The 26,909-nt window shown below is 48.4% G+C and overlaps 2 protein-coding genes and 1 long non-coding RNA gene across 10 annotated transcripts in view; 2 read left to right on the top strand and 1 right to left on the bottom strand.

The window, feature by feature from the left end:
- LOC145722356 (uncharacterized) overlaps nt 1-26,909 on the top strand; it is a 285,608-nt gene that overhangs the window by 87,377 nt on the left and 171,322 nt on the right. The window lies entirely within an intron of this gene.
- EIF2D (eukaryotic translation initiation factor 2D) lies at nt 2,089-24,380 on the top strand. Of its 7 annotated transcripts, none has more exons than XM_081825133.1 (15): nt 2,090-2,352; nt 3,270-3,460; nt 4,766-4,849; nt 5,365-5,496; nt 8,183-8,290; nt 9,913-10,181; nt 10,688-10,805; nt 12,448-12,493; nt 12,934-13,037; nt 13,158-13,307; nt 13,678-13,767; nt 14,489-14,584; nt 15,626-15,746; nt 18,655-18,829; nt 24,019-24,380. In XM_081825133.1, the coding sequence occupies exons 3-15, from the start codon at nt 4,812-4,814 to the stop codon at nt 24,378-24,380; spliced, it is 1,809 nt and encodes a 602-aa protein (XP_081681259.1). In that variant the 5' UTR covers nt 2,090-2,352; nt 3,270-3,460; nt 4,766-4,811. The 7 variants fall into 7 exon arrangements, with proteins under 7 accessions (XP_081681260.1, XP_081681259.1, XP_081681258.1 ...); XM_081825130.1 differs by having other exon boundaries at nt 2,094-2,327; nt 5,365-5,455; XM_081825131.1 differs by having other exon boundaries at nt 2,095-2,327; nt 5,365-5,455; nt 9,922-10,181.
- Nucleotides 22,936-26,909, bottom strand: part of RASSF5 (Ras association domain family member 5) — a 64,558-nt gene continuing 60,584 nt past the window's right edge. For both annotated transcript variants that reach the window (XM_081825138.1, XM_081825139.1), the window contains one exon: nt 22,936-25,408. In XM_081825138.1, coding sequence (XP_081681264.1) covers nt 25,256-25,408 — 153 coding nt within the window. In that variant the 3' untranslated portion in view covers nt 22,936-25,255. The remainder of the gene's footprint in view (nt 25,409-26,909) is intronic.

The following is a 26,909-nucleotide window of genomic DNA, read 5'->3' as shown; positions in this document are numbered from 1 at the left end:
ATCTATTCTTATATTTCTTATATTTCAGAATTTTTAGAAATAATATTAAGAGTATAATGCAAACATTACTATTAGCAGTTAAACTGCTGAATGAAGGTTAAAATGTCTTTGCATTTATTTTGTCCCAGGATGTTTGACTGTGAGTGTAATTACTCTCTTCAAAAATGACTTGAAATAATTCTTAACTCTGATTAATAGAGCTTTACACTTATTTGCGTTAGTATTTTTTTTCAATTTTAGATTTTGCTTTTCTCTTTTGAGCTAACCTTAAAAATATGAAAAGCACCTACATTTTTTAAAAGATTTTATTTATTTATTTATTTCAGGGAGAGAGAGAAAGGGGGGATGAGCAGAGGGAGAGAAAGAAAAACTCAAGCAGACTCCCAGCGGAGCATGATCCCGGTGTGGGACTCAATCTCACCACCCTGAGATCATCACCTGAGCCGAAAACCAAGAGTCAGACACTTAACCAACTGAGGCACCCAGGTGGTTCAAACACCTACAGGCTTCAAAAGTCAAAGTAATATGAGAAGTATGCCGAGTAGTCTTACTTCCATTATATCTATTCCTTCATTTAATAAAGTTATATTTTTATTAGTTTCTGACATCATTCCAGTGTTCATTAATCTCCTTTTTTTATAGAGAAGGGAGATTATTTTACACATTTATCTATAATGTGTTTTCATATTTATTTATTTAATTTTAGTATCTATTTCCAATATTCCCGTGAATAACCTTCCTCAGCAACCTCAGTAGCTGTGCTGCAATCGACCTAGTCAGCAACACAGTCTGGCATCATCCCCCCCCCACCCAACACACACACACACACACACACACACACACGCCCGCAAAGTGTTGCTGGGGCCGGTGCCCAAAGAGAGAAGGTTCTGTGGCATTGTCCTCCTCTGGGCTCCTCTGACTTTGGCCTTGTTGCTGGGATGCTTCAGAATAAAAGTCTAGTGGGTCAGAAGTGTAGGAGGAACCCAAATTGGGGGCGGGGGGGTGGGGAGCTAGGTGGGATTAGGACCCCATCCAAGAATGGTGGTGGTGGGCAGACACTGTGGAAGGCCTCATCTTTGGACAGTCAATGTGGAATTTTTCTTTGTGTAACTGTGTCATCCAATCAAACAATTAGGATTTTTTCTTCTTGGTGGATGGACACTCTGCCCTTAACTTTTCATATGCAAAATTTAATTTAGTAGGTGCCCGAACCCCAGGTGCGCACAGCAGCCCCTCTCAGGGAAGCCCATCTCTCACCCCTGTCGGAGACTTTTTAAATATATTACTGGAAATCTGCAAAGCACTGTGTAATGTATCACATACATTACCTCCATCCTTTCTAATGGAAACCCTATGAGGTAGGTGTTACATCCAAATCTTTCAGAGAATGCAGGAGTTTCAGAAATAAGCCGTTGGCCCATGATCACATTGGAAGGGAAAAGCCAAACCATAATTTGAACCTAATCTGCCTCACAGATTTTTTTTTTTATAAGCAAGGTTATTCCTTTAGTTTTGGAAACAACCTCCCCTCTTCAAATAAAGCCTGAACTCAAAAATCAATAACGCTTTGAAAAATTTACCTAAAAGTGGCCAAAAATATTCTTAAATAGCTTTGACGATCATTTGTAGTTTTCTCCTCATAACATGCGGGGCAAACCTGGGACAAGGGTGGATTCTCTGTTATTGTTATTATCATTTCACGTAAATTTAAAAACAAGGAGAAAATCCTGAGACCTCTAGCGTACAATAAAATGTAAAGACTTTCATAAACAAAAGCCCTTAAAATAATTCGAGAGGCCTGCAAAACTAATAAAACACAAGAGTTCAATTAATTTTGTGGAGCTGAACTAAACTGAATGGCACAGAGACTGACACAGTACCGACCGAACACAACCTAACACCGACCGAGTGGAAATTAACCGAGTCAAGGTTGCCACTGCGGGGTCAATAGACCCCCGCAGACGCCAGCAGCTCGCGCAGGCGCAGAGCCGGGCCGAGGGAGGGCGACCGAGAGGGAATCCGCCCCGCCTTCCCCAGGCCCCGCCCGCCCTGCTTCAGTTCCCGGCCTTGCCACTAGGGGCCGGCCGCGGTCCCCGCAGCGCCTGTAGCCGCGAAGCCGAGCGGCCCAGGTTTCCAGCCGGGCCCTTTTCCCAGCTGGGCCCCAGCATGGCTGCCCCCAGGGCTGCGGGTCGGGAAGCCTCCGCGTTCTCGTTTCCCTGACAGTCCCGGCTTCTGTGCTCTCCTTCCCCTCCCCAGGCCACTCGAGCAGACATGTTTGCCAAGGCCTTTCGGGTCAAGTCCAACACGGCCATCAAGGGGTCGGACAGGTGAGGGAGAGAAGGGGCCGGACAGGTGAGGGAGAGGAGGGGCCTGCTCCGCCCGCCAGGGCACCCAGACATTTCTCAGTGCAGAGGCTGGCCCACTGCCTCTCTGAGCTAGCTCAGCCGACCTGGGGTGGAGGCCGAGGGAATGTCCAGCCGGGGAGCGGGGGTGGGTTAGACTCATTTTGAGGGCGAAGATGGAGAGCAGGCCTGGTTTGTCTCCCAGGCTATCTTTTGGATATTCTAGTTAGTTTAAAGGAAAACGTAATTCAGCCAGCGCTTACTGACTGCGGTCTACATAAGGTGTTGAGGGTTCAAACACGAAGGATTGCAGGGTCCCCGTCCTCCAAAGAGCTTCGAGTCCCTTAGGAAAAATCAGAGGGGCACCGAGAACTACAACTACGGGAGAAAAAGGATGTGGCGGTTACTTCTGGCAGGAGAGACAGATGGAGGGTGAAGTGGGAGAGAATTAAGGGCCATGTTTTAAGAACTGGGTCTGTTACGCAGTGTTGCAGATGCTGATACCACGTTGCGAATTTTGGAACCAGTGTTCTCTAGTCACTCTTGGTGCCCTCGTATAGCTTTTTAACCATAAACTGACAGATGCGCCAGGCAGATGTGAGGAAAGGGGTGGGTCCAAGGGCTAGGCATGGAGTCTGGAAGGTAGGGCTGGGTTTCTAGTCAGGCTAACCTGATTACTCACTGGTTCTCAGTTGTCCTCTTTCTTTGTAAAACGGAAAGACTTGCCCCCAGGAATATGTGAAAATAGATGAGACATTGGATGAGAAAGAGAATAGGATGTTTTGGAAGAGTGTATGAGAATAGGGCATCATCAACCAGCTTTTCCTTGGCCCTTGTGATTTTATAGGAAGTCCTTCGGGAGTCCTTCCTATGTATTAAAATCCGTCCAGGCAGGACTCACGCCGGGTACTGGTTTGCTTTCTGCAGGAGAAAGCTTCGGGCTGATGTGACCACTGCTTTCCCCACTCTTGGAAGAGATCAGGTCCCTGCCTTAGTACCTGGAAAGGAAGAGCTCAACGTTGTGAAGTTGTATGCTCACAGAGGGGATGCAGTGACTGTGTACGTGTGTGGTGGTAACCCCATCCTATTTGAACTGGAGAAAAACCTGTATCCAACAGGTATGTCAATAGGATGGAGATGGCCATTACTATCATCCTTGCCTAACATCTGTTTCTCCTTCTTTCTTTCATTAAACTGCCTTACTTAAAACGTGAAGTGCAAAATCTCCCAATATCATCCCTAAGGATCTTTTTGGACCCAGTGTCCCTAGAATTGGGTCTTTCAAGATCAAGAACTGCTACAGGAGGGAGAATAACAGGGCTAACACAGGAAGAGGATAAGTTGGCAAGGGACGTTCTGAGATGAAGGAATAATAATTCATAGTGGGTTAAGTAGGGATGGAGCAGAGGTCTTGAAAAGGGTGGGATTTCAGGACATGTAAAAAATATTCTTAAAACTTCATTAGCAGGATTTTCTTAAGAAACTGAAGAGATACGGTGATAGGAAGGAAGCTAGGTTAATTAAACTACATACCCAGCTGTCTTACTGATGTACTTCAATCGAGATACCTCACAGGATTCTTTCTGAGGCTCTGCCCGGCTCTCAGGATCCTTTGCTTTCTCTCTTTGTCACAGATCTCAGACGTTCAGTGTCCTTTTCTCTTTTTTTTTTTTAAAGATTTTATTTATTTATTTGACAGAGAAAGACACAGCGAGAGAGGGAACACAAACGGGGAGTGGGAGAGGGAGAAGCAGACTCCCTGCCGAGCAGGGAGCCCAATGCGGGACTCGATCCCGGGACTCCAGGATCATGACCTGAGCCGAAGGCAGTCGCTTAACCAACTGAGCCACCCAGGCGCCCAAGTGTCCTTTTCTCTTTTCCGTAGCTGCTGACGCCGACTTTGTCACTTGGGGCTCTTCTCCCCCAAGCTTGGCTGCAGCGGCGCAACGCGGTCACCTTCGGTTCCCTGTGCCCCCACTCCACTTGGTGGCTCTACAGACAGGCCCTTTTTGATCTAAGGTTTTACTGCTAATCACTGTGAACACAGAGGGAATAAAAATAATAAACATGGGGAGGTTTCAACATTTCCTACAGGCTGGCGCCCTGTTCTTCGCTTACTTGCTTCTGAGGTCACAGATGGAATCCTTGTTGGGTCTCTGTCCCCGCTTTTATCTACCGTGCCCATTGCTGCTGCCGCATCCAGGTGGAATCATAGGGGCCTCCCAGTCTCGAGTGACATCCAGTTTTTTAAGTATCTGCCTGCTTTAAGAAGGAAACCTCTTTGGGCCTCACAGCCTCCCCTCTAGCTTTGAGTTGAGTTTCTTTTCTATTTCTTAATTTAAGTGCCCTTAGTGTTTGGCTTGCCAGTTCCCTAGGGGATTGACCTTTTGGCAGTAAGTCTTTCTGTGTCTCTTTTTGGGCAGTATACACCTTGTGGTCCTATCCTGACCTTCTCCCAACGTTCACAACATGGCCTCTGGTGCTCGAAAAACTGGTCGGGGGAGCAGGTAAGAGGATTTTCCTATATTCTGGCTGTTGGCCAAAACCTACTTAGTAAGGGCCAACTACTTTAATATATGTACCCATTTCCTGTATTCATACAATTGAAAAATGGAATTTTTTCCCCATGTGTGTTTCCTCCCTCACTTGGCTGCTTCCATAAGGTCCCTGGGCCGCTAGGACTCTGTTGAAAGGCCTCAATAAGCTTCGTACTTTGTACTTAAATCAGAAAATGCTTTGTGAACCATATGCTATACTTTAAATCAATAAGCTAAATTTTGGAAAGCAGAATAAGCGATCATGGAACCTGACTGTCAGCTTGGTGCTTCAGTTTGACCACTAGCCCCCCCCAAAGGGAAAAGGTCTGATGCTTAGGTTGCATTTCTTAATTTTCATTATCAATAACCTAGTTGATACTTCATGAGTGTTTGTTGGTTGAGTGAATGCATAAATGATGAAGTAAAACTTGGAATTGGTTAGAGGCACAATGTGCGTCGTGATGCTTTTGTCTTGTTTGCCGCAGATTTGATGCTTCCAGGCCTGGTGGTGCCCCCTGCTGGTCTGCCGCAGGTACAGAAGGGGGACCTCTGTGCCATTGCCTTGGTGGGGAACAGGTACTGTGCCTGTCCGCTGTGCCTTTGGGGGGAAAACTTAGGTAAAACTGGGGAAGGGGGTGAGAAAGGACAACTTCCAAAGCTTATAGATAAAGGATTAAAAGAAAAAAATGGGTTCTTCTTTCCCAAAGCAGAGAGTGGGCCATGGGGGAATGGCAGTGAGCCTGTGTGGGTGTCCACATAGCTCAGCTGAGCATATTTGCTGCTGTTTTCTTTCTTTCTTAATAATTTTACATTTATGTAAGAGTTGCCAAGATAGTATAGAGTTCTTACCCGGCATCCTTTAATGATAATGTTTTATATAACTATAGTACAGTTATCAAAACTAAGAAATTAACGTTGGTACAATCCTATTAATACAATTGTAGACTTTGTTCATATTCCCTCAGTTCTTCCACGAAATGTCTTTTTTCCACTCAAGGATCCGATCTAGGACAGCACATTGCATTTAATTGTTGTGTCTTCTTTGTCTCTTATCTGTGACATTTTCTTGGTCTTTCCTTGTTTTTCATGGCCTTAACATTTTTTTCTCCGACATCCACATCATCATCCTTTTTTCTTTTTTAAAGATTTTATTTATTTATTTCAGAGAGAGAGAGAGCATGCTCGAGCTGGGTGAGGGGCAGAGGGAGAAGCAGACTCCCTGCTGAGCAGGGAGCCCTATGTGGGGCTCGATCCCGGCTTGATCCCGGCTTGATCCCAGGAATCCGGGATCGTGGCCTGAGCCGAAGGCAGACGCTTAACCGACTGAGCCACCCAGGCACCCCTCATCATCCTTTTTATTCAAATTATTTTAATAGCTTTATTCAAATGTGGTTTTCATACTGTAAAATTCACCTATTTCTCACATGTATAGTTCAGTGATTTGTAGTGTATTTGCAGAGCTGTTCAGCCATCACCACACAGCTTCTTTTTAAAAATAAATTAGGAAGTAATCATATAAACAGTCCTGAAAAATCAAACCCCCCTCACCCCAAAGCCCTTTGCTCCTAGAAGTATCATCTGATACATATATTGAGTGCATGTATATGTTTGTGTATGAAAATGTATGATTTGGGTATGTATGTTTAAAAATACAAATAAACAGAACTATACTTTATATTGTTTTTTCACTTAAGATCAAGGGGACATTTTCCACGTCAGCAAGCTCAGTTATGCTGAGTCTTCTTACCTCCTACGTGGTCCTCTCCTAGTGGACCTTGTGGTTGCCTCCAGTTTGTCTTCATCACGAACAGTCTTACTGATGCCTCTAGGGACACCAGTGCCATTATTTTTCCAGAGTGGACACTAAGAAGCAGAACTATTAGGCTAAAGATCAGGTGTATTTTTCTGCTGCCCTACAAGAAAGCCGTATCCATTTTCACTCCCACCTACAGGGTATGTGGAGCCTGTTTTCCTACACTCCACCAACACTGGATACAATGGGTTATTTTCATTTGTGTCATCCCGGGTGAGCAATGGTATCTCATTATTTTGCTCATTGCTGCTTTGAGAGAGAAAAGAGAGACTGTAGGCACAGGAGGGGTCAGTGTTCAAAGATCTTAATGTTGCTACTCATGTTCTCCTGTTTTCCTTGAACCTTTTGGAACCAAGTACCTAGAAATGTTTCCTTCCTTGTTGAACTGGCACAACTTGCAGTTGAAAAGGTTGGTGGTGTCACTGCTTTCCCGATATTCTATCCAGAACAGGAGAAAACTACAGAAATGTATATTTGGCCTGCTTGGTTTGGCCTTTAGACTGTATTGGGGGATGAAGCTTGAGAGTGGTTTGTGGCCGAGAATAAAGGTACAAGGAGGTTTATTAATAATACAAACCATGTTCGAGACCTAAGTTTCTGAGCCATTGACTCCTCCAGAGGTGAAAGGAAAAGACCCCTCTTTTAGGAACTGAGAAAGAAACCAGATTCAAGGTTTCCGTGGCAGGAGTTGACCTCTGGGGACAGTCAGTGGGGACACCAGGTTAGCAAACATCTTTCTTAAGTTCAGGTTGGGAACTCTGCCCTTGAATCATCTCCCTTGTGCCCAGGTGACCCTGCCAGGCTTGTATGTCCCCCCACTGTTATCCAGTTGGTCACCCGTCCTTATGGGCAGTGTGTGGGCAATGCTTGAGTAACACTGGGCCGGAGGCGGTTTCTCATTTGGGCTTTGGAAGTTTTTGTAGTTACTGTAAATGTGATTGTTTTCGATCTTCTGGACGCACCCAGTTCTTAGATTGCTCGTTACACAGAGCGAGGCCTGTTATAAGGAGCCAACTCAGAAGGAACCTCTCGAGTTAGTGCCACTGTTTATCTCTTCTCTCTTCCCTGTGGTATACCACAGCCTCATTTATGGCATACAGTTGTCCTTCCTTTTGAAGCTCTGTATAGGATGGCTAGGCCTTTAAGGTAGGGGAGGTAATTTTACAGTTTTGAAATTAAAGGGAACTTTAAATATCCTTGCAAGTCCTGCCTGGGTTTGATTCATTGTAGGAATAAAAACAAACAGTGATAACGTCAACAGAAGAGTTATTTATACAGAAGGGGAATGTTTGGTCAAGGGATTTTTGAGAGTTGTATTTATAGGTAATCGGAAGAAAACTGAGGCTGGACTGAGTTTCGTTTTGTGATACAGGCGGTTGCTTCAGATTTGCCAATGTGGTGCTTTTAGCACATGAGTGGAAAGATGCCCCTGACGTGTGCCCTTCTGAAAAGCTTTCCCTGACCCACGTCTCTGGCTTCCTCCTCCTCAGAGCCCCTGTTGCCATCGGAGTTGCTGCCGTGTCCACAGCTGAGATGCTGACTTCGAGCCTCAAGGGGAGGGGCTTCTCCATGCTGCACACCTACCGGGACCACTTGTGGTGGGTCCTCTGTCTCTTCTGTTTTACAGAGAGCTGGGTGGGTGGAGAGGGCATGGGGCCTGGATTCACAAGTGAGAGTTTGGGGCCCTGCCATGTCTGTAGGCAAGTCGCTGATTCCAGACATTCATTTCTTCACTAAATGTGGAGGAAAAAATGGATGGATGGATTGGTTGGTCGGTTTAACTTTTTTTTTTTTTTCTTGTTTGGGGAAGAAATTACAGAGAACTTTGATTATTTTCTAGGTGAACGGTAGAATCCTAGGCCTAGAAGAAGACCTTAGGGACTGTCTACTCTGCCTCTCCGCACTGTGATATTCTTTATTTTTATAGCTTCAGTAGATGCTGCCTTATCTGCCACCCACATTTAGGCATCTTCTTGCCTCACGGCGAGTGCTCAGAAATTCTCACTTCTGAATCCAAATCAAAGCAGAGTAGATCCTCAGGCACCACGGTCATAACCTGATCATTTTTCTGTTGTTCAGGTTTCACATTGCAGATCTCCTCCCCATTATGGAAGTCACGTTTTCTCACTGTAATAATTGCTTTCTAAAACCGCATACTAGTTTCTTCTTTGGTTATTTTCTTGTCGTTTTACCAAAACAGTAAATAGGGCTTTTCTTGAAAGTGGTGTAGCTGGTCTTTTGGCCAAGTGTTGTGGCCTGTTGGTGTAGATTCATCCTAACATTTCTAGCCCAGCCTTGGAGTTCCTCCTTTTATAAGGCTTGGCCAAACCCCGCCCTGCTGGAGGAGGTACAACCACAGTCGGGGTCTCCGCAGACGTGTGAGGGCTGCTTACCGATGTTCTCCGGACGCCCTGCTTTCTGTCAGTCTGCACAATGGCTGTCAAGGTCATGTTGCCTGAATTGTTCCACCGGTGGCTGCTTCAGTCCCCCTGCCCCCACCTTTTAAAAATATTTATGTACTTACCTCATCAGAATCGCTTAAACACATAGTCTGGCCTCACTATTCACAATACTATTGAGACTTGCTGCAACCGTCAGTGAAAACTCGGTTTGGTTTCCGTCATCTCGTGCTGCATGCTCCGTATGCAGCATCGCTTTTTTTCCTGTCTTCCTAAGGCTTAGTGGCATGAAAGCATGTCATCGCTACTCTGCAAGTTAGAGCGCATCCTGATAGAACACAGAAGCAACTGACTTGCAGTCCCGGAGCAGGCCGGGTGCTTGTACTTTGTCATGTACTCTGAGCCTCGGATCGGATCTCACCAAACTCGTACTGCGGATGCGTTTGCCACCTTACTTTTGTTATTGAATTCAAAATGGTTTTATTTTTAATTCACGTGAGGGGAATCCTTTTGGGGGCTTCTCTTTAACTGCTTTTTCTTTCATCTTTCTTTGTCCCCAGATGTGGATGAGTGATATTATTATTCCTTTGGGATAGGATAGGTTGGAGGCAAGAATTACTCTCCCCATTTCAGAGATGAGGAAGCTGAGGCATGGTATTTTTCTGGGCCCAGAATTGGGAATGGGGTTTAGGTGAGAGCCCGGGCTCTCTGCCCTCCCCTGGACACCCCTGCCTGTGGCTCTCACTCTTTCCGGACTCTCAGCTGACCCTGACCAGAATCAGAGAGTGCTGTGGCTGCCGCTCGGCGTTTCTGACGTGCAGTTTTTCTAGGCGATCTGGAGACAAGTCTTCTCCACCTTCCTTGGCTCCACTGGCCCTGGATCCCCCAGATCTCAATGAAGAGAAGGGGTCTGTCCAGGCAGACCCCGCCCTGCAGGGAGACGTGAGGTGCCTGACCCTGGAGGGAGAGGACAAGGCGAATGGCGAGGTTCAACAGCAGATGTGTGGGGAGAAGTCCCTGTCAGAAGCCTCAGAAGACCCCAGCGTCAGGGGCCTGAACCCAGACCCCACAGACAGCAGGAGCCTGAAAGGTATAGCTCTGGGAGTAGAAGGACCCACCTCCTCTCAATTTAGGAAACGTGTTCTACTCTGCTTCCGACCAGAGTGGTGCCGAAGCTCTAGGACGGCAAAGTCCTTATCTTTGGTGAGGGCGGTGATGCAGCCCTTTGACGTCGCACCAGGGAGTCCTTGCCCCACAAGTCCTGCTTCCCGGCATGCCAGTGTGCCCTGGCGTTTGGACTGCTTCCAGCTACAGAGGCCTCCGCGGTCTCTTCTGGTTCTGACTTCTCTGTCAGAGAAGCATTTGCTCCTGGCCGGCGGGGGGCGGGGGGGCCTGGTGGCTGGACCCCTCCTCTGGGGTGTGCCCTCTTTAAAGGCTCAATGCTCAAGAGAGTCTGGGAGCTTTGGGACCCGGGAATGGGTTCCTTCCAGGGCTGAGGGGGTGAGGCAGGGGTGGAGCTGGGTGGGGTGTTTACTTGTACTGCAACAGGCATCCTGTAGCCTTCAGAAAAATATGGTTCTTGTCTTTTCCTTGCAGAGCAAATGGATGAACTGTTACAGCGATGCTTCTTGCACGCTTTAAAGTGCCAAGTCAAAAAAGCTGACCTCCCTTTACTCACCAGCACGCTCCTTGGCAGCCACATGTTCTCCTGCTGGTACGGAAGGCAGGGTGTGGGCCGCGGGGCTTTCTCTGGTGCATTGGTGGTGTGTCAGGACAGGATGGGGGAATTGGTTGAGGGACATGCTGTGGAGACAGTGGAGTGGAGAGTTGATCTGGCAAATGAATCAGGTCCTGAGTTTTAAAAACTTAGATTTTAGCCAGTGAAAGGTTGTTGAAGAAATGAAGGTTAAAATTCCCAAGATTCTCTGAGCACTGCCTCTGCTATGGTAATTCTGGGCTGGCTCGTGAATCAGGCAGCACATCCTGTCCAGGAAGCATCCCGGGGCAGCCTTTTTGTCAAGAGGCTTCTTCCGAACGTTCAACCCCTCCACACTTTCCCTGCAAAGTAGGTGGGCCACATTATATTGTATCAGGAGGAAGAGTCATTGTGGGGGGAGGCCATTGGGGTGGCCCCAAACACAGGCCACCAAGAGAGACAGTAATACATGCAGATAGAACCTGGGCTTTGGAAACAGCCATCTGGACGCAAATGCCAGTTCCCCAGGGTTTTGGAACAAGGTGAATTTGAACTTGTTATCGGGCTTCTCTGAACTCGAATTTCCAGCACTTGTAGGATTGTTGTCAAGATTCACTGACCTCACATTTAATAAGCAGCCAGGAAAAATCCTATCAGAAGGTTTGCTCCTTGATTGGTATACCACAACTCAACTTTTCTCTTTTTGAGAATTTTGTTCTGTTTTTTTAAAAAGTGGTTTTGATGTAATTCTCTTCCTGCTTACATGTGGGCTCCTTTAAGGCGTCCTGTACCAGGTGGGTCTGGAGCATGTGGTGGGATACTTGGTAATTTCTGCTGACCTTACTGGGTTATAAGTAACTGGGAAAGAGATCCTAGAATCTTCTCTGGGATAGAGGTTCTTAACCTGGGGCGGGTTCTAGAGGGACTCTCTGTGAATCCCAAGGCTATTGCTTGCCACATTTTGAGAGAAGACTTAAGTTCTGAGAAGAGGGCCTGATTATGGCTTTCATAGGAACCTCCCCCCAAAAACTAACAGCTGTAGGGTGGGGGTTCACAAAGTCTTTCTCTCAAGAGCCAGATCTTGTAGGCTTTGCAGACCAGTCTCTGTTGCAGCTCCTCAGCTCTACTGTGTCAGCAGACAGTAGATGAATGGCTGTGGCCAGATAGGGCCTACGGGATAGAGTGCCAGTCCTGCCCTTGGCCCAGCTGCCTCAGTGAGCTTGATGTTGGCAAGGTTCACCTTGAGGCGAAGCTTTGGAGGCCACAGGTGGTGGTCCAGTTCGAGAGGACTCTAAAGCTATATCCGGTACAGGAGCCACTACCCACATGTGGCTATTTAAATTTAAACTAATTAAAATTAAATAAAATTTAGAATTTAGTTCCTCGGTCACATTAGTTGTGCGTCAAGTGCTTAACAGCCCACATGCAGCCAGTGGCTGCCGTGTTGGATGACAGGTAGAGAACATTCCGTGTTTACAGAAAGGGCTGTTACACAGCAGTGATCTAGGGTGTCCTAAAGTCGGTACCCTCTCTGCTGCTGCCCCTGGGCAGAGGGCTCTGGAATAGCAGCTTCTTTCTGAACACGGAGGAGGAAGGCTGAGGAAAAATGCCCTCCTCTCAGCAGCTTTGTTAGCTTCACTTGTTTTCCGTCTACCACCAGCCCTGAAGGACGACAGCTGGACGTGAAGAAATCAAGCTACAAAAAGGTAAGCAGGTACCTTCTCTGCAGACCCACACAGAGAGATGTGTAGGCTTACACGCGCCATGAGCTGGATGGACCCTGGGGAAGCCCCGTCTGTAGGGCTTGGGCTAGAATTAAGCTTTTTGATTCCAGGTATGGGGGGCGCAGGGGAGGGGGAAAGAAAACTCTCCCTGAGTTGAGGCAGTTGGGAGAGCACCCACTCCCCTCTCCCCCTTCCGCCCCTTTGTATCTGACCAGAGTTCTGGAAGACTTCCCCAGTTAGCCTGTAGCAGCTTCTCACTCCCTGAGCCTCAGGGCGGGGGCCTCCCAGTTCCCGGTTTGATGAGGGCAGGGACTGTCATGCGTCCATCCCCAGGAGCGGCCTCGCTCAGTGTGTGGCACATCGGGTGCTCAGAATGGGCATGGAATCCATGGAGTCCCTACCCCTGGCCCTCTCTCCCTTAGCTCTCTAAGTTCCTGCAGCAAATGCAGCAGGAGCAGATTATACAGGTGGAGGAGCTGAGCAGAGGGGTGGAGAGCATTGTGGCTGTGGACTGGAAGCACCCAAGGTGAGTGCAGGGGGCCTGCTCACTGTAGCTCAGCCACCGCAAGGCACCTGGGCCCCGGGCTGGGAACTGCCCAGATGCTAGTATAAAATGTGTTTTTTCTTTCCTTCTGCTGGGTTTTAGGATCACATCTTTCGTCATACCCGAGCCCTCCCCGACCTCCCAGACTATCCAGGAGGGTAGCAGGGAACAGCCCTATCACCCTCCAGATATAAAACCCCTCTACTGTGTCCCAGCCAGCATGACCCTGCTCTTCCAGGAGTCTGGCCACAAGTGAGTTTTTGGAGAGCAGCCCTCTGCCTGCTTGGTGTTCCGGCCTGTAGTTCCTCTCAAGCTGAGTAGCCTTCCTCTGTGACTGGCAGAACCTGTGGCGCCCCTGGTCCCCCTTTCTCCCACATCCAACTTCAAGCCTCCTTCCCCTGGACAGTGTCTCTGACTAAACGAACGAGAGCAGGTGCCTCCCTTTCCTCCCTGTAATCATCCTTCACGAGGCCCTGCTCACCTCGGTCAGGAAAGGGAAGAAAACAAAGCTCAAAAAGCCAAGGAAAGCAGCCTACTGAGCAGAGAGTGAGTCTTGGTATCTGCAGTTTGTCTCCTGGCACAGCACGAACTAACCCCCCGCCCCCTGTCACTTCTGACCTAGGAAGGGGAGCGTTCTCGAGGGTGCTGAGGTCCGGACGATCATCATCAACTATGCCAAGAAGAACGACCTGGTCGATGCGGACAACAAAAAGTGAGTGGCTGGGGAGCCCTGCTGAAGATCGGTCAATCCCCGACAGCACAGACTTGGATACACCTTGGAGGATGTCTGGGATAGAGGGGAACGTAGGAGATCGCAGCCTTTTCGAAAGAATCAAGACCAGTGGTTTCTAAACCATGGGCTGTGGACACCTAGGCTTGTCCAGGGTGCTCGGATCCATATGTGGCGTCAACACTGGCTGTAGCCTGAGGACGTGGTAGCTCATAGACACCCATGACTGGTTTTCCAAATGCACATGCCCTTGTGAGGAATCAAGTGCAGCTTAGAAAAATTTTACTGAAGTCATCATGGCTTTTTGGTATCCTCTATTTTCTTAGTAAGTTGGCACAAAAGGTAACTACTAAATGAAGAGCATTCCATTACCGTTTTTCTTTTTCACTTTCAAAAGACATCCCCATGATCAAAAAGTTGGGAACTAGCAGTCTGATCATGGTTAGGTAGCAGAACTGGGCCAAGAATCCTGGTGTGTGGATTTATCCCACTCCCCGCTCCACTGCTGGCTGCTCGCTTGTCCTTGGAAAACATACCGGACCTCCCATCCACAGGGTGCATCGCTTCATGGGCTCTGGTCCCTGAATTGGTTCTCATGGTCCTGAATGACTACAAAGGACATAGAAGAGATGAATCCTGAGCTGGCCCTTGGGTCAGAAGGGGCAGGGCTGGCATTTCCTTATTGCCTCTTCTTTCCCTTTAGTCTCGTGAAATTGGATCCCATCCTATGTGACTGCATCTTAGAGAAAAATGAACAGCACACAGTCATGAAGCTTCCATGGGACAGTCTCCTGACCAGGTAGTGGGGATTGGCAGTCCCTCTCAAACGTTTCTATCCCCTCCCCTTATTGTCTATCCTTTGGACTTTAGAATCATCGCTGTCTCAGTCTTTGACTTTCTCTCCATAATTCAACTGATACTAGTCTACATAAACACGGGCTTGGTAATTTTTATGTGGAGGATCCTTGGAATGGTTTGAGCCAACACAATATAGGAGAACTTAAAGGGAGAAAGAAAAAGAACAGTTAATTAAAAATAAGACCTTCAAAAAGATTTAGAAGCAAAAAGAGGCTGGGAGGAATTGTCTTAAAGTCATCAAAGGAAAGACTCTATGCTCTTTCTTTTCCACAGAACAAAACTGAAAATAATTTCTATCAGGAGTTTGCAAACTACAACCCACAGGCCAAATCTGGCCTGCTACCTGTTGATGTAAATAAGCCACACCCATTTGTTCATTGTCTGTGGGCTGCTTTTGTGCTAACAACGGCGGAGTTGGGTGGTTGCACAGACCCTGTGGCCCTTAAAGCCTAGAATATTTCCTGCCTGGCCCTTTATAGAAAGTTTGTACAGTCCCAGTATATATGATACCAAGAGAAAATCTGGTTAGATGAAAGGTAGACATTCTTTGTGGTAAAGGCTTTCTCTAGAAGATGAGTCGGAACACGTCACAGATGGGAAGCAGCACTTTACCAGGCTGGGTACGTGAGAGTCTTGAGACAGGAAGTCAATTCCCCAAGGCAGCCTGGGCAGAGTGTCAGAAGAACAGACCACTGGACAGTTTCCAGGGGCTCAAGTCACTAATGAATCCCTTCCCTGAATCCCTGGGCCTTGACTTGGGCCATACTTCAGGGATCTTTAAAAAACATATATGCCTAATCGGAGTTTCTGATTTAATTGGCCTTGGATGCAGCCCCCTAGGTGAGGTCAGTGATTCTCAGTGCAGCCTGGGGCAAACCGCTGCCTACACGAGCCTGGCTCACACCCAGCTGCCACTAGCAGTGGGGAATGAGATGATTTCTGTTGGCTTTATCAGTCTGTAGCTCACGAACTCCTGTTTCAGATGTTTGGAAAGATTGCAGCCTGCCTATCAAGTGACCTTTCCAGGACAAGAGCCCGTTATGAAGAAAGGCAAAATCTGCCCAATTGACATCACCGTAGCGCAGAGAGCGTCTAATAAAAAGGTAATTTTAAAAAAGACACAATGTTGACGGGCGCCTGGGTGGCTCAGTTGGGTTAAGCGTCTGCCTTTGGCTCAGGTCATGGTCCTGGAGTCCTAGGATTGAGCCCTGCGCTGGGTTCCCTGCTCAGCAGGGAGTCTACTTCTCCCTCTCCCTAAGCCCCTCCCCCTGCTCGTGCTCTCTCTCTCTCTCTCTCTCTCTCTCTCTCCCTCCCTCCCTCCCTCCCTCCCTCCCTCTCTCCCTCTCTGCATGCTCTCTCAAATAAATAAATAAAATCTTTAAAGAAAAAAAAAAAAAGGACACAGTGTTGGAAGATGGTGATTTAATATCCCCGCTAAGTTCTAGTCTCTCTAATGTGATTGGAGGTATGTATGTATTTATTTATTCATTCATTCATTCATTTTTAAAAATTTCATTTATTAGAGAGAGAGAGAACGAGAGAGAGAGTGCACAAGCAGGGGGAGCTGCAGAGGGAGAGGGAGAAGCAAACTCCCCGCTGAGCATGAAGCACGACATGGGGCACCATGCCAGGACCCTGGGATTATGACCTGAGCCAAAGGCAGACGCTTAACTGACTGAGCCACGCAGGTGCTCCGTGTTTGGAGGTTTTTAGATTTTGGCCTCAAACACCGCAAAGATTGTTTATGAAACAGCCATGTTTGTGTGAGTGGGCTGGGCCCTGTATAAAACAGGCAGAGCTGGCCCTCTCACCTCCTACCCTCTAGGATTTTGTGCTAGGACACTTGCTAGAGCCTAGTTACAAAGGTAAACAAGATTTTGTTTTTATTTTTTTCCTAGACCTGTTACGGGCTTTCAGCTCTTACTCATTCTATTACCTCTTGGGCCTTGCTCAGGGAAAAACAGCTTATAAAGAATTGCTGAAGGAAGTGAGTGTGTGTAGCCCGGCAACACAGAGTCCTAGGGAGCTAATTCTATCTGGCCCAAGTGTGTGAAAAGCTGTCCTTGGGAAAAGGAGTGCACTTAATGCTGAGATGCCTTGGGAAGACAGAAATAGGATTATTGGATGGAAATCCCAAGCAGACAGGCTTGGGTTCCAGATAAAGAACTTTCTAGTGTTTGGGTTATGCGAGTGGGCTTTAGCATTAGAGATATGGGCTCAAATGTGACCTTTGCCTTGCTGCTTGTCCTTGAGAAAGTGAATGGTTTTTTCCCTGAGTTTTCTTATATGAAAAATGGGGATAATACCCACCATATAAGGCATCGTGAGGGCCAAATGAAGGAAATACATGGGTGAAGCACTTAGAATAGTACTTGGCATTTAAGCAGTGAGTAAATGAGAACCAGTAATGAGAACCTCAATAATAACTAGCAATAGCCACTATTTCTTGGGTGCGTAATTATGTGCCAGACTCTGTCCTAAGCAATTTCTGTATATACAGGTTTCCCCCGCTAGCTGAAAGTGGAGCATTCCTATGAAACCTTTTGTCAGCTGAAATGGGGTAAAGCAAAGAAGCAATTACCATGACTTTATATGGAAAAAATTTTGAGCATTCCCAGACCCCAAAAAATAACTCTCTTAGGCTTTTCTGATACGTCAGGACACGTCTTGCTAACAGATGCACAGAATAACTGGAGATAAAGCACAGATGCTCCCAGACACAGTTCAGAGATCTGGGGGCTGGGCGCTGAGGTGCTGAGTGTCGTCCCCGGGGCAGGAGCTTGGCGGGGGCCCCCCTCTTGCTGCTGCTCGGGGTGCACGCTGGCTCTGTGCGGGCTCCCTGCAAAACCAGTGCTGAGCGCTATGTTCACTTTTCACCTTTCTTTGTAAGAGTGAAACCCTCCGGATTTCTTTCAGTTAGCAAAAAAAAAGTACTAATGTAGGTCTTTTCATAAGAGCGAAGTGGTGTACCGTGAACTTTGAAAAAGCAGGGAACATTTGTACTAGCTTATTGAAACACTATTAATATTAACGGTAACAGTTAGAATTGTCCCAAATTAAAACTGGTGCTTTCCAAAATAGGGAGTTCTTGTCTGGAGGTCTGCAAGCAACAATTGGGTGACCACTTGTTGGGGGAAGATGTAGTCCAGAGTGCATACATCAGGGAATAGATGTGATCTCTAATGTCTTATCGATTCTGAGGTTCTCTGGGGCTGGAGTCCCTTGACAAGCCTGGGTTATTTGGAACCTATGACTTTATTGAAAGCAGCCCTTCCCAACCCATTCCTGATGGTAACATACTCTACTATCTCTAGTCATGAATTCAAGAGAACTTGTTTCAAAAAGGGAAGAATTGTGACTTTTTTTTAAGTATCAGTGTTTTTTTTTTTAATCTCAAAATCACAAATAAGTCATTTGTGAAGTTGATAATAGAAAAATATTTGTGTTCCTGATGAGATGCTTGATATTAAGGAATTATTGTCCATTTATTTTTAGGTATGATGATGGTTTTGTCTTTATGTTTAAAAGAACCCTTATCAAAAATAAATAAATAAAAAATAAATAAAAGAACCCTTATCTTTTAGAGATAAGTACTAAAGCATTTGTAGATAAGATGAACTGATGTTTAGGAGGATTTGCTCTAAAGCAATAGGGACAGGGATATAGGTGAATTGAGGTTGGTCATGAGTCGATAATTGTTGAAATGATGGGAACATAGGAGCACAGTATTCAATTCTACTTTTATTTATGTTTTTAATTCTCCATAACAAAAAGCCTTTTTTAAAAAAGTGTATGTTGCAGGTGGGATAGAGAGTATTCTACTATGTATATAACACAGATACTGATGGGACGGAAAGAATCAGGAAGTATAAAAATAAACGATGTGGATGGAAAGGGCCCGTGGTTGTCGGGACGGTGAACGTGGCGGGTGAAGCGGCTGCGGAGGCTCCAGCAGGCCCTGTGGAGGGGAGGGCGTGCGGTCCCCCCACCACCTGCCTTCTGTCCCCGCAGGTGACTGTGGTCCGGAACTTGGAGGCCTACGGTCTGGACCCGTACGCAGTGGCAGCCGTGCTCCAGCAGCGATGCCAGGCTAGCACGACTGTCAGCCCGGCCCCTGGGGCCAAGGACGGCCTGCAGGTCCAGATCCAGGGAAACCAGGTCCGTCATCTCAGCCGGCTGTTACTTGGTGAGCATCTCCTCTGGAGAAGGAGCGCGGGTCTGACTTGGCCAGAACCTTCCCACCAACTCCAGCCCCTCTAGTCATCACAGCCGTACATATGTATGTGTCTGTGGCCGTCAGTGTGTAGTGAGGGGCCGGCAAGAGACCAAGCCGGTATTTGCGCCAGATGCTTTGGCCCCCCGAGTCCGTGCTCTCTCCACCATACCACTGGAGTAGTTTTCTTCCTGGCTTTCCCTTTTATAGAGCATCCCAACCATGCTGGGTACTTTGCTGGGCTTTTTGCAGGCACCATCTCTCCTCATCAGAACGATGTAGCAGAACTGTTTGTGTTTTGCAGCTGAGGAAGCCGAGGCTCAGAGAGGCTCAGTCGCTTGCCCTCAGATACTCAGCTGTTCAGCGCTGCAGCTGGGCTCCGGACTTGGCTTTGTCAGACCCCAGAGCCTAAGTTCTTTCTCCCAACTCTGGGTCACCCAGCCTCCGGCTTGTCCTTGATTCACGTCCCCTCTGCCTGAGTCCGCTTTCCATCACTCTCCTCTAAACACTCCTTGTGCCACGCCAGTGCCTGCAGAACAGGCCCCTATGCTCAATAAATAAGACCCTCCCATTCCAACTCCCGTTCCCCTCGAGCTCTCTCTGGCAGCTCTCACCGCCCCCCACCCCCACCTCAGGCCTCAGCCGCACTGCTGTCCTCACTGTTCCCCATGCACACTCGGTGCTTGTGTCCCTGTTCCCTCATGCACTGTGCCCTCCCACAGCCCACGTCTGCCCAACGGAGGGCCTCATCGGCCCAGCTCAGGGGTCCCGGGAAGCCTGTCTCAGAGCATGTCCCATTTTTTCTGTCCTTAAATTAGCATTTAAAATATTGCCTATGTGGCACTTTCTACTTGTGTTTATTTTTCTGGTTAGTGTCTGCCACTTGACCAGTTTTTTCTAATGTCTGAACCCCCTGCTAGACTGAGCAACTTAAGTCAGAGACCTTGCCTTCTTCATCCCTTTTTCACACTCAGGGCCTGGCACATAGTGCATGCTCAATAAGCACATGTATTTTAGGGCCTAAGGCAGTACCCTGTAGTAAACTTTTGGAGTTGACCCCTTTAAGTGAAGAACCCGATAGGAGGTGCTGAGAAGAAATACAGAGGAAAATAGACAAGCACATGACTGAACACAGATGAACACGTTCTCTCTCCTGAGAAAATTATGAATGCCTCAAGTATATCTAGAAAGTGGCTTTCAGAGTGAAAATTGCTAAAATACACACATCAGCCATGAGGTGTAAGGATAAATGGCCCATCCCAGACAACTGCCCAGAGGAGCTGGGTTCGAGCTGGGTGTGGAAGAGCAGGTCACGGGATGCAGGCTGACTGAAGAGAAGTTGATAATGGGAATGGGCGCACAGTGGGGCCGGGGGTGGGAGGTAGCCATGTGGGTCAGGGCCTGTGGGGGTCGGGGCCAAGGAGGGACGTTGTGACACAAAGCATAGGTGGTGTTGGGGAGGGCATGCCCCACTTAGGAGTTTCTGCTTCTTGGATTGTAGAAGACTATCAGCTTCCTCGAAAACACATCCAAGGCCTAGAAAAGGCCCCCAAACCCGGCAAGAAGAAGTAACAGACTCCTGTCTCATGTGGTCGATCCAGTGGAAATCCAGGCTCTGGGCTGGTCATTTATACGAGCATTTTCAGCTTTTGCAAATGAAAAAATATAATTCTTTACCAAAATAAATTTTTATTCTAACCTAAATCTGGTTTCCTCCACTTAGCTAGACTGTTGTACTACATTTTCAAGTCATACGTCAATTTACATCGACAGGAGAGGTGGTAGTGGAGTGCCTTTTCTATTCATGTGATTTCAGTGGTTTTAGTTCCTTTCCTGCTTTCAGGGCAGGTGGCTCATCCAAAGCTCAGGCAGGCAGGACCTTGTGTTTTGAAAGCCCCTCTAGCAAATAGTCCACACCCTCGTGCTCATCTGTTCCTACCCGCTAATTAACGTCCTTGCCCCAAAAGAGTCCCCTCGCATCTCTAAAGAGTTAGTCGCCCAGAAGCAGCACTCAGCTGTTCTCTGCCATCAAGCCAGGCCAAAGAAGAAAGGCTTGGCTCTGAATGGCAGCAGCATTCCGGCTGGACAGGTAGAAGAAATCATGAAAGCATCTGGATTCCCCTGCACGATTCTTCCCCCACGCTGGCACGCTGCCTCCCGCCGTAGTAAATCGTGAGGTGGCTTTGTTACAGGAAAGAGTCTTATCCAACTTTTGGGGGCTCGTGGAAGAGGTCTTCAGTTGGTCTTCAGAGAGTCTGTGAACTCCCTGAAATGGTGTGCAGGATTTTGTATGCTCCTTTTCCCAAGAGAGGTTCCCATGCTTTTGTCACGTGCCCAGCGGGATCACTTGCTGCCAGAAAGGTTCAGAAGCACTGCTCTGGTCCCTGCTTAGTTCCTGGGAGTCACTTCTGTGACCAAAGCACTCCTTGTACAAAAGGAAGGAGTGAGAGCTGAGCTGAATTCTTCTAGAGTTTTTTGGTTTTACCATCAAAAAACAATTAGAGTTTACTTTTTTTTTCTTTCTCATCCCCCCCCCCTTTTTTTTTATAAATCAAGATAAGAAACACTTGAAAATATCCACACTATTCACAAATAACCCATCTGGGGCTAGAAAGGAAGAAAGGGATGGTTATGAAAGTGTGTGTGTGACGCTTCCTACCTTTCGTTATTAGACCTAGAATAACAGTCTTTGTCACTAATGACTCACTGTAAGTAAACTCCTTAATTTTACTAATCCTCTCTCTGCCAGCATGAGCCTATGGAACTGAGGAAGGGATTTTTGGAAATTGACCCCAAACAAGATTCTATGACATAGAACCTTTGGACAGACAGTTTGATCTGAGGGAGTGTGGTATGTATAGTAGTAATGGAATATGGTCCTTATATGAACACAGATAACGTGTAGTACTTTGTAAGTTTCTTTCACAAACATGATTTACCTTGCACAAATTGATTGGAGGCTGAGAGGTCGTGTCTCGCCTTGTTGATCTCTGTTAAAGACACAAAGCCAGTAAACAGCAAGGGTGGGTCTAGAATGCACTTCCACTCCGGACTGTGGTTTACCTCAGAGTTCTGCTAAGATTGTGCTGTCAGGACCTGTGCTTTGAGTGGTTTTTTCCGGTAACAATGACCCGTTTGCGCTGACTCACCTTCGCTCTCCTCCTCAGGAACACCATAGGCACGTGTAAGAAGGCTGGGGAAGGTTAGGCTGTTGAATGGATTTTTTTTTCTCTGTGCTAAGCCCAACCGTCTCTTTCAAGGTCAAATTAGTAACTTTGAACTTAATCCCATGATGTTACCGAATGAGTTGCAGTGAAAAGCAGAAAATGGTTCATGGCCAGGTTTTGGCGAAGTTATTAAAAGACCTACTTCTTGGAGGTCTAGGCGAACAGATGTTACAGATAAGCCCGATTCTCGGATAATTTTAGGAATGTCTATTGGATGGAGGTAGGGAGTGAGCTGGCTGCGCTCTGACCAGCCTCTGTGGCCCAAAGGGCCCCATTCAGTGCATTACGCGTGCTCCCTCCTGGAAGGCGGGCAGCAATTTCTTCTTAATAACCTTACGTGGTTATTTCCGTGATGACAGAGCCGTTCCTCTGATGGAAGTTAGATAGTGCTATTGTGAAAGGACTGTTTCACTCGCCTCATCTAGCCTTCCCCCTCTAGGTGAGGTGACCTTAAACTCTGAGAGATGCATCCTCTCTGTCTTATTTTTAAATAATTCCAGACAGGGAAGAATCATCGTCCACCTCAGTAGTCTGTCCTGATGCTTAATCATCCTTGGCTCCAGAAAGCCCCTCCCCTCTTCTCACTCTACAAGGATCTCTTTCTAGAACACATCCCCTTTCCTCTCCTGCTCTGTGGGCTAGCTCAGCAGCTGGGCACCCGGGCAGCACCCTCCGGCCCACGCGCTTGGACAGGTTTCTCAAGATTGACCAGCAGCCTTCACTCCTCTGTTCGCTGGCGGGAGAAAATCAGACTCCGTGCAGAAGTACGTGCTCTTCTCCATTCCCACCCTTTCCCCCGGCTCCCAATTTCCAGGAGGTGGTGAAGGGCAAAGAAGATCTCTCCAGTCTGGGTCATTTTTGCAACAAGCTTTTATTACTTTTTTTAAAACCCATATAAGAAAGACATTTAAAAAGAAAATATCCTCAAAACAAATATGTACACACAGGGCAGCACAAGGATAGAAGGCACTCCCAGCCGCCATACCCGCCCCCGGGGGGAGGGATACTTTGTACAGACTATTCATCGAGGCTCAGGCCTCAGCGTGGCTCCTGGGTCTAACTGTGCTTTAGATAAAGTCAGAATTTTCCATAATTTTCTTATTTCATAAACACCCCTATCTCTTTATATATAGCTATATGCCTTTATGTATATATGTACATGACTTTATTTTCCTTCTCAAAAATAAAATAGCCGCCCCCACCAGAGGGAGGCTCTCAGCAGCATTCACAGCGGCTGCAGCAGGAGCTGTGCCTTCCATTAATGTTAAAGACATGCAGCATGAAGGAAAAGGACTCTCTACCCGCGCCCTTTAGTACACAGCAGGGAGAGAGATTTTTTTTAAGGGAGAGAAGCAATAAGGCTGAGCATGAGATGGCAGAGAACCAGGGTTCTGGGGGCCTAAAAAGTCTTTTGGAGCTGCTAGCTTGTCTTGCTTTTGCAGCTCTGAAGACTACACACAGTTTTGTGACGTGGGGGCAGCATTCCTTCTGGGATCAGGGGCGGTGTGGACACAGCAAGGGTTGTGGAGGGGACTTCTGAGGCTACACAAAGAAGCTGGGGCTCAACCCAACCCAGGAAGGACCTGGGAAGGCAGAGGACAGCGAAGAAGTGATCTCTCAGAGGCTGGACTGGAAAGCCGGCCCTGCTTTGGCCGTGAAAAGTCCTTCTCCCTCTGCATTGGAGGGTCTTTGCAGCCCTGGCCACTTGCTTCAGTTGCTTGGCTAGTTTATTTTTCAGTTTGCACCCGAACAAGGATCCAGTACAGGTGTAAGTTGGGGATCTGATCCACCTTGTCCATGGGGTTTGACATCACTTATTGGGAGTCAAAGCCCAGGACATTAGAGGGGAAGGAGGTCTGTGACTCTCGCCCCATTCTCGGAGGAAGGGCTCCCCTGGCCTCGCCTCCCGCACCACCATGGTCCCCTTTCTGGAAGGAGCAAGCCAGCAGCAAGCGTCAAGCAGGTGCGCCCTGCTCCCGTCTCTCTCTGAAAACAAAAAGGCACTGAGGTCAGCCGGAGGCCGGCCCACAAGCTCGCGGAGCGCAGGGCCACGGGCTGGCCCGGGCTTCGGAACACAAAGGACTCCAAGTCGGCTGAGTTGGGAGGATCCCCGTCTGTATTCAAGGCAGCTCCTCTGGCAGCACCTGGAGACCCCAGAGTCCCGGTGGGAGGAAGGAGGCCATGCAGAAGGCCACGCGGGAAAGCAGGGCGGCCAGGCCCTCCCCTGCTGTCTGGCCGGGGGAAGGCTGAGGACAAGCTGGACACATTTCTCTGCAATGCTTTTTGGCTTCCTCTGACTGCCTGATTTCCGTACTCAGCAGGAGACATTAAAAATGGCAAATGGCTGGTTTCCCTTCGTGAAAACACGTGAGGATGATGGCAATATGAAACTCCAAGTTGTAACTTAAAAACAAACGCTTGTTGACAAAGAAGTGACGAGGCATCACACACGTGCAGATAAATATATGCCTTTGGGTTTACGTGTGTGCAGACTCTTGAGTGATGAGGGCCAAGGCAGGCTGTGGCTTCTCTGGAAATCTCTGAGCCAGCCTCAGCTTTGGTGCTCCCTACCTGAGCATCTGGGGCCAGTGGCTTTAGGACCTTCCCTTGAGCATGAACAACGGGCACCTTGGGACAGTGGGGGGCAATCCTCTTACGAGCATTATCCTGCTTTCGGGGGCTTAGCCCCGACCTGCTCAAGGAATATGCTACAATTTTTGACTCATAAATAAAGGTCTATGGGTGGCAAATAAGAGAGAAATTGAAGAAGAATAAAACCCAGAGAAAGAACATACAGCTCTAAAACCTTTCTTCTTTCCTTTGCCGGCCGGTGCGAACCATTCCAGTTTGGTGATGAGAGAGGCAGCTGGTTGGCTTACCAAGGGCTCGTGGATTGCTGACATCCAAGGCTCTTCTCTCCCCCCTCCCCGCCCCTGCCACCACCACCTCCCCTCCCCAGTCCTGCTCCTCGGAGGTGGTGTGTGGCAGGCGGGGGCCTGGCCCACGAGCACGCGTGTCCCTCAGAGGTTTCGTGCCACATCTGGAACTGCCGGCGGGGGAGGGGGGGCACAGATGCACCCGCCACAGGTGTCCTGAGAAAAAGTGTCTGTTGCAAAATAATAATTAATAATAAAAATAAATCCACGGGCACCAGAAGAGGAAGCAGGACCGGTTAGCCAGGTTTGCCCTGGGATTCTCTTAAGGCCTCCTCCAGTTTCTGCCTAAACTTGTCATATTTCTTCTGCACTTGTTGGATTTTGTCTTGCTCCTCCTTTTCCAGGATTGTTAGGAAGTTCTGGAGCTCGGGGATGGAGAAGGCGTCCCACTGCGAGGCACGAGGGAGATTGCGGGGGAAAACGGAATAGGAGACAGGTCAGAAGCCGCCCGACCTGAGGGCCCCGCCCAACCCCCCCGCTGCCTCCATCTGCACACAGCTTACAGGGGGTTTGCTACTGAATAGCTGCAGTGGAGAAAGCTTGGGTTTCCCATGTCATACCGGCAACCATATTTCAAATCCTGACATCTCATGACCCAGAGGTACAAGTCCATGAGCGGTGTTTTATTTGGAGCATCAACCATCTTACATTTTCTCCATGGCAGCTGAGGCCTGAACAGTGATGCTGGGGCCGCCCAGGGCCCCTGCCGGCCTGTCTGGCTGTCTGCTTTGGGGGTGCTGAGCAACAGGCTCTCAGCGTGCAGACCCTCAAGAGGCAGGTGGAGGAGAGCTGGGCTTGGCCTCCGGAGACTGGGTTTCAGCCTGACTCCACCGCGTGACCTTGGGCACATCACTGCACCCTTCTGTCCTATGTGCTCATCTGCCACGGAATGAGGGTCCCTGCCTCCCTTGGCTGGCAGAGCAGCTAATGAGATCCCAGAACCTGTAAAGCTCTGGAGAAGCCAGCTGGCCCAGGCCTGCCCCAATGGGACCTGGCCTCTCTGGGCAGAAGGCAAGTCTGACTGCTCTCAGGCTGACCCAGGAGCAGAGCCCCCCCAGCCCTCACCACCCTACCCTGTGGAGCCAAGGATTTTGACTCCTAAGCTCTTTTGAGCACAGAAGAATATGAAGGTTTACCTAGTTTAATCCCCACACTGCCTAACTGAGAAGACTGAAGTCCACAGACGGGAGACGACGGACCTACGGGGACGGGGCTTGCGGCAGCAGAAAGGGAATTAGGGCCCGGTCTCTAAACTCCCAGGCCCACGAGCTCTGCGCTGGGCCCGCGGTGTCCAAACACTGTCAGCAGAGTACGTTTTTCAAACAAAGTCCTATGCACTTTAATGTGTAAATCAGACGGAAGCAGAGCTGCCTGATTGAAGCAGGGTGAAGGGACAGGGCCCTACCCTGCCTGGATCCCCCAGATCTCCACAGTGACCCCCGAGACTGCTCCCCCAAACCCTAGGCCTCCACTGACCGCAGCGTGACAAACAACTGCCCTCGGTCACTCCTCCATGCCTCCCAAGTATCCCAGGCCACGCAGAGCACCAGCCTGATTCCACCCGACTCCGTGCCACCAGACTGGACTCTGATGAACTCCCCTTTGAGGAAGGAGGCCAGCTTTTAAGAACCAGGAAGAGACAAATGGCTCAAAAATCTCCATATCCAGTGGAGGCCAGAGATGGAGCTGGTGGGGCCTCAGGCCAGCCTGGAGCAAAAACAGCTGGGGCCTGGACACAGGCATTTCTCAGTGCCCCTCCACCCTGGGTTTTCAGGGAAAAAAGCACACGAAATCCTTTCTTTCCACAGGCCGTGCCAGACACCGGCCCTGACTTGCGCCCCCAGGATGCTGACAATCCTGGCTTTAAGGCGCGAAACCTCTGCGGCCCAG

This window comes from Leptonychotes weddellii, chromosome 6 (genome assembly GCF_054177405.1).
Source record: "Leptonychotes weddellii isolate Sample4059 chromosome 6, ASM5417740v2, whole genome shotgun sequence".
Lineage (NCBI taxonomy): Eukaryota > Metazoa > Chordata > Mammalia > Carnivora > Phocidae > Leptonychotes > Leptonychotes weddellii.
The sequence above is the reverse complement of the archived record's forward strand: the minus strand, read 5'-3'. Positions and strand labels throughout refer to the sequence as shown.

Coding starts and splice junctions, on each gene's coding strand:
- EIF2D (XM_081825130.1), top strand. CDS start 2,272: ATGTTTGCCAAGGCCTTTCGGGTCAAGTCCAACACGGCCATCAAGGGG. Junction 8,291..9,912: donor ACCTACCGGGACCACTTGTG/GTGGGTCCTCTG, acceptor TCTGACGTGCAG/TTTTTCTAGGCGATCTGGAG. Junction 13,768..14,488: donor GTCGATGCGGACAACAAAAA/GTGAGTGGCTGG, acceptor CTTTCCCTTTAG/TCTCGTGAAATTGGATCCCA.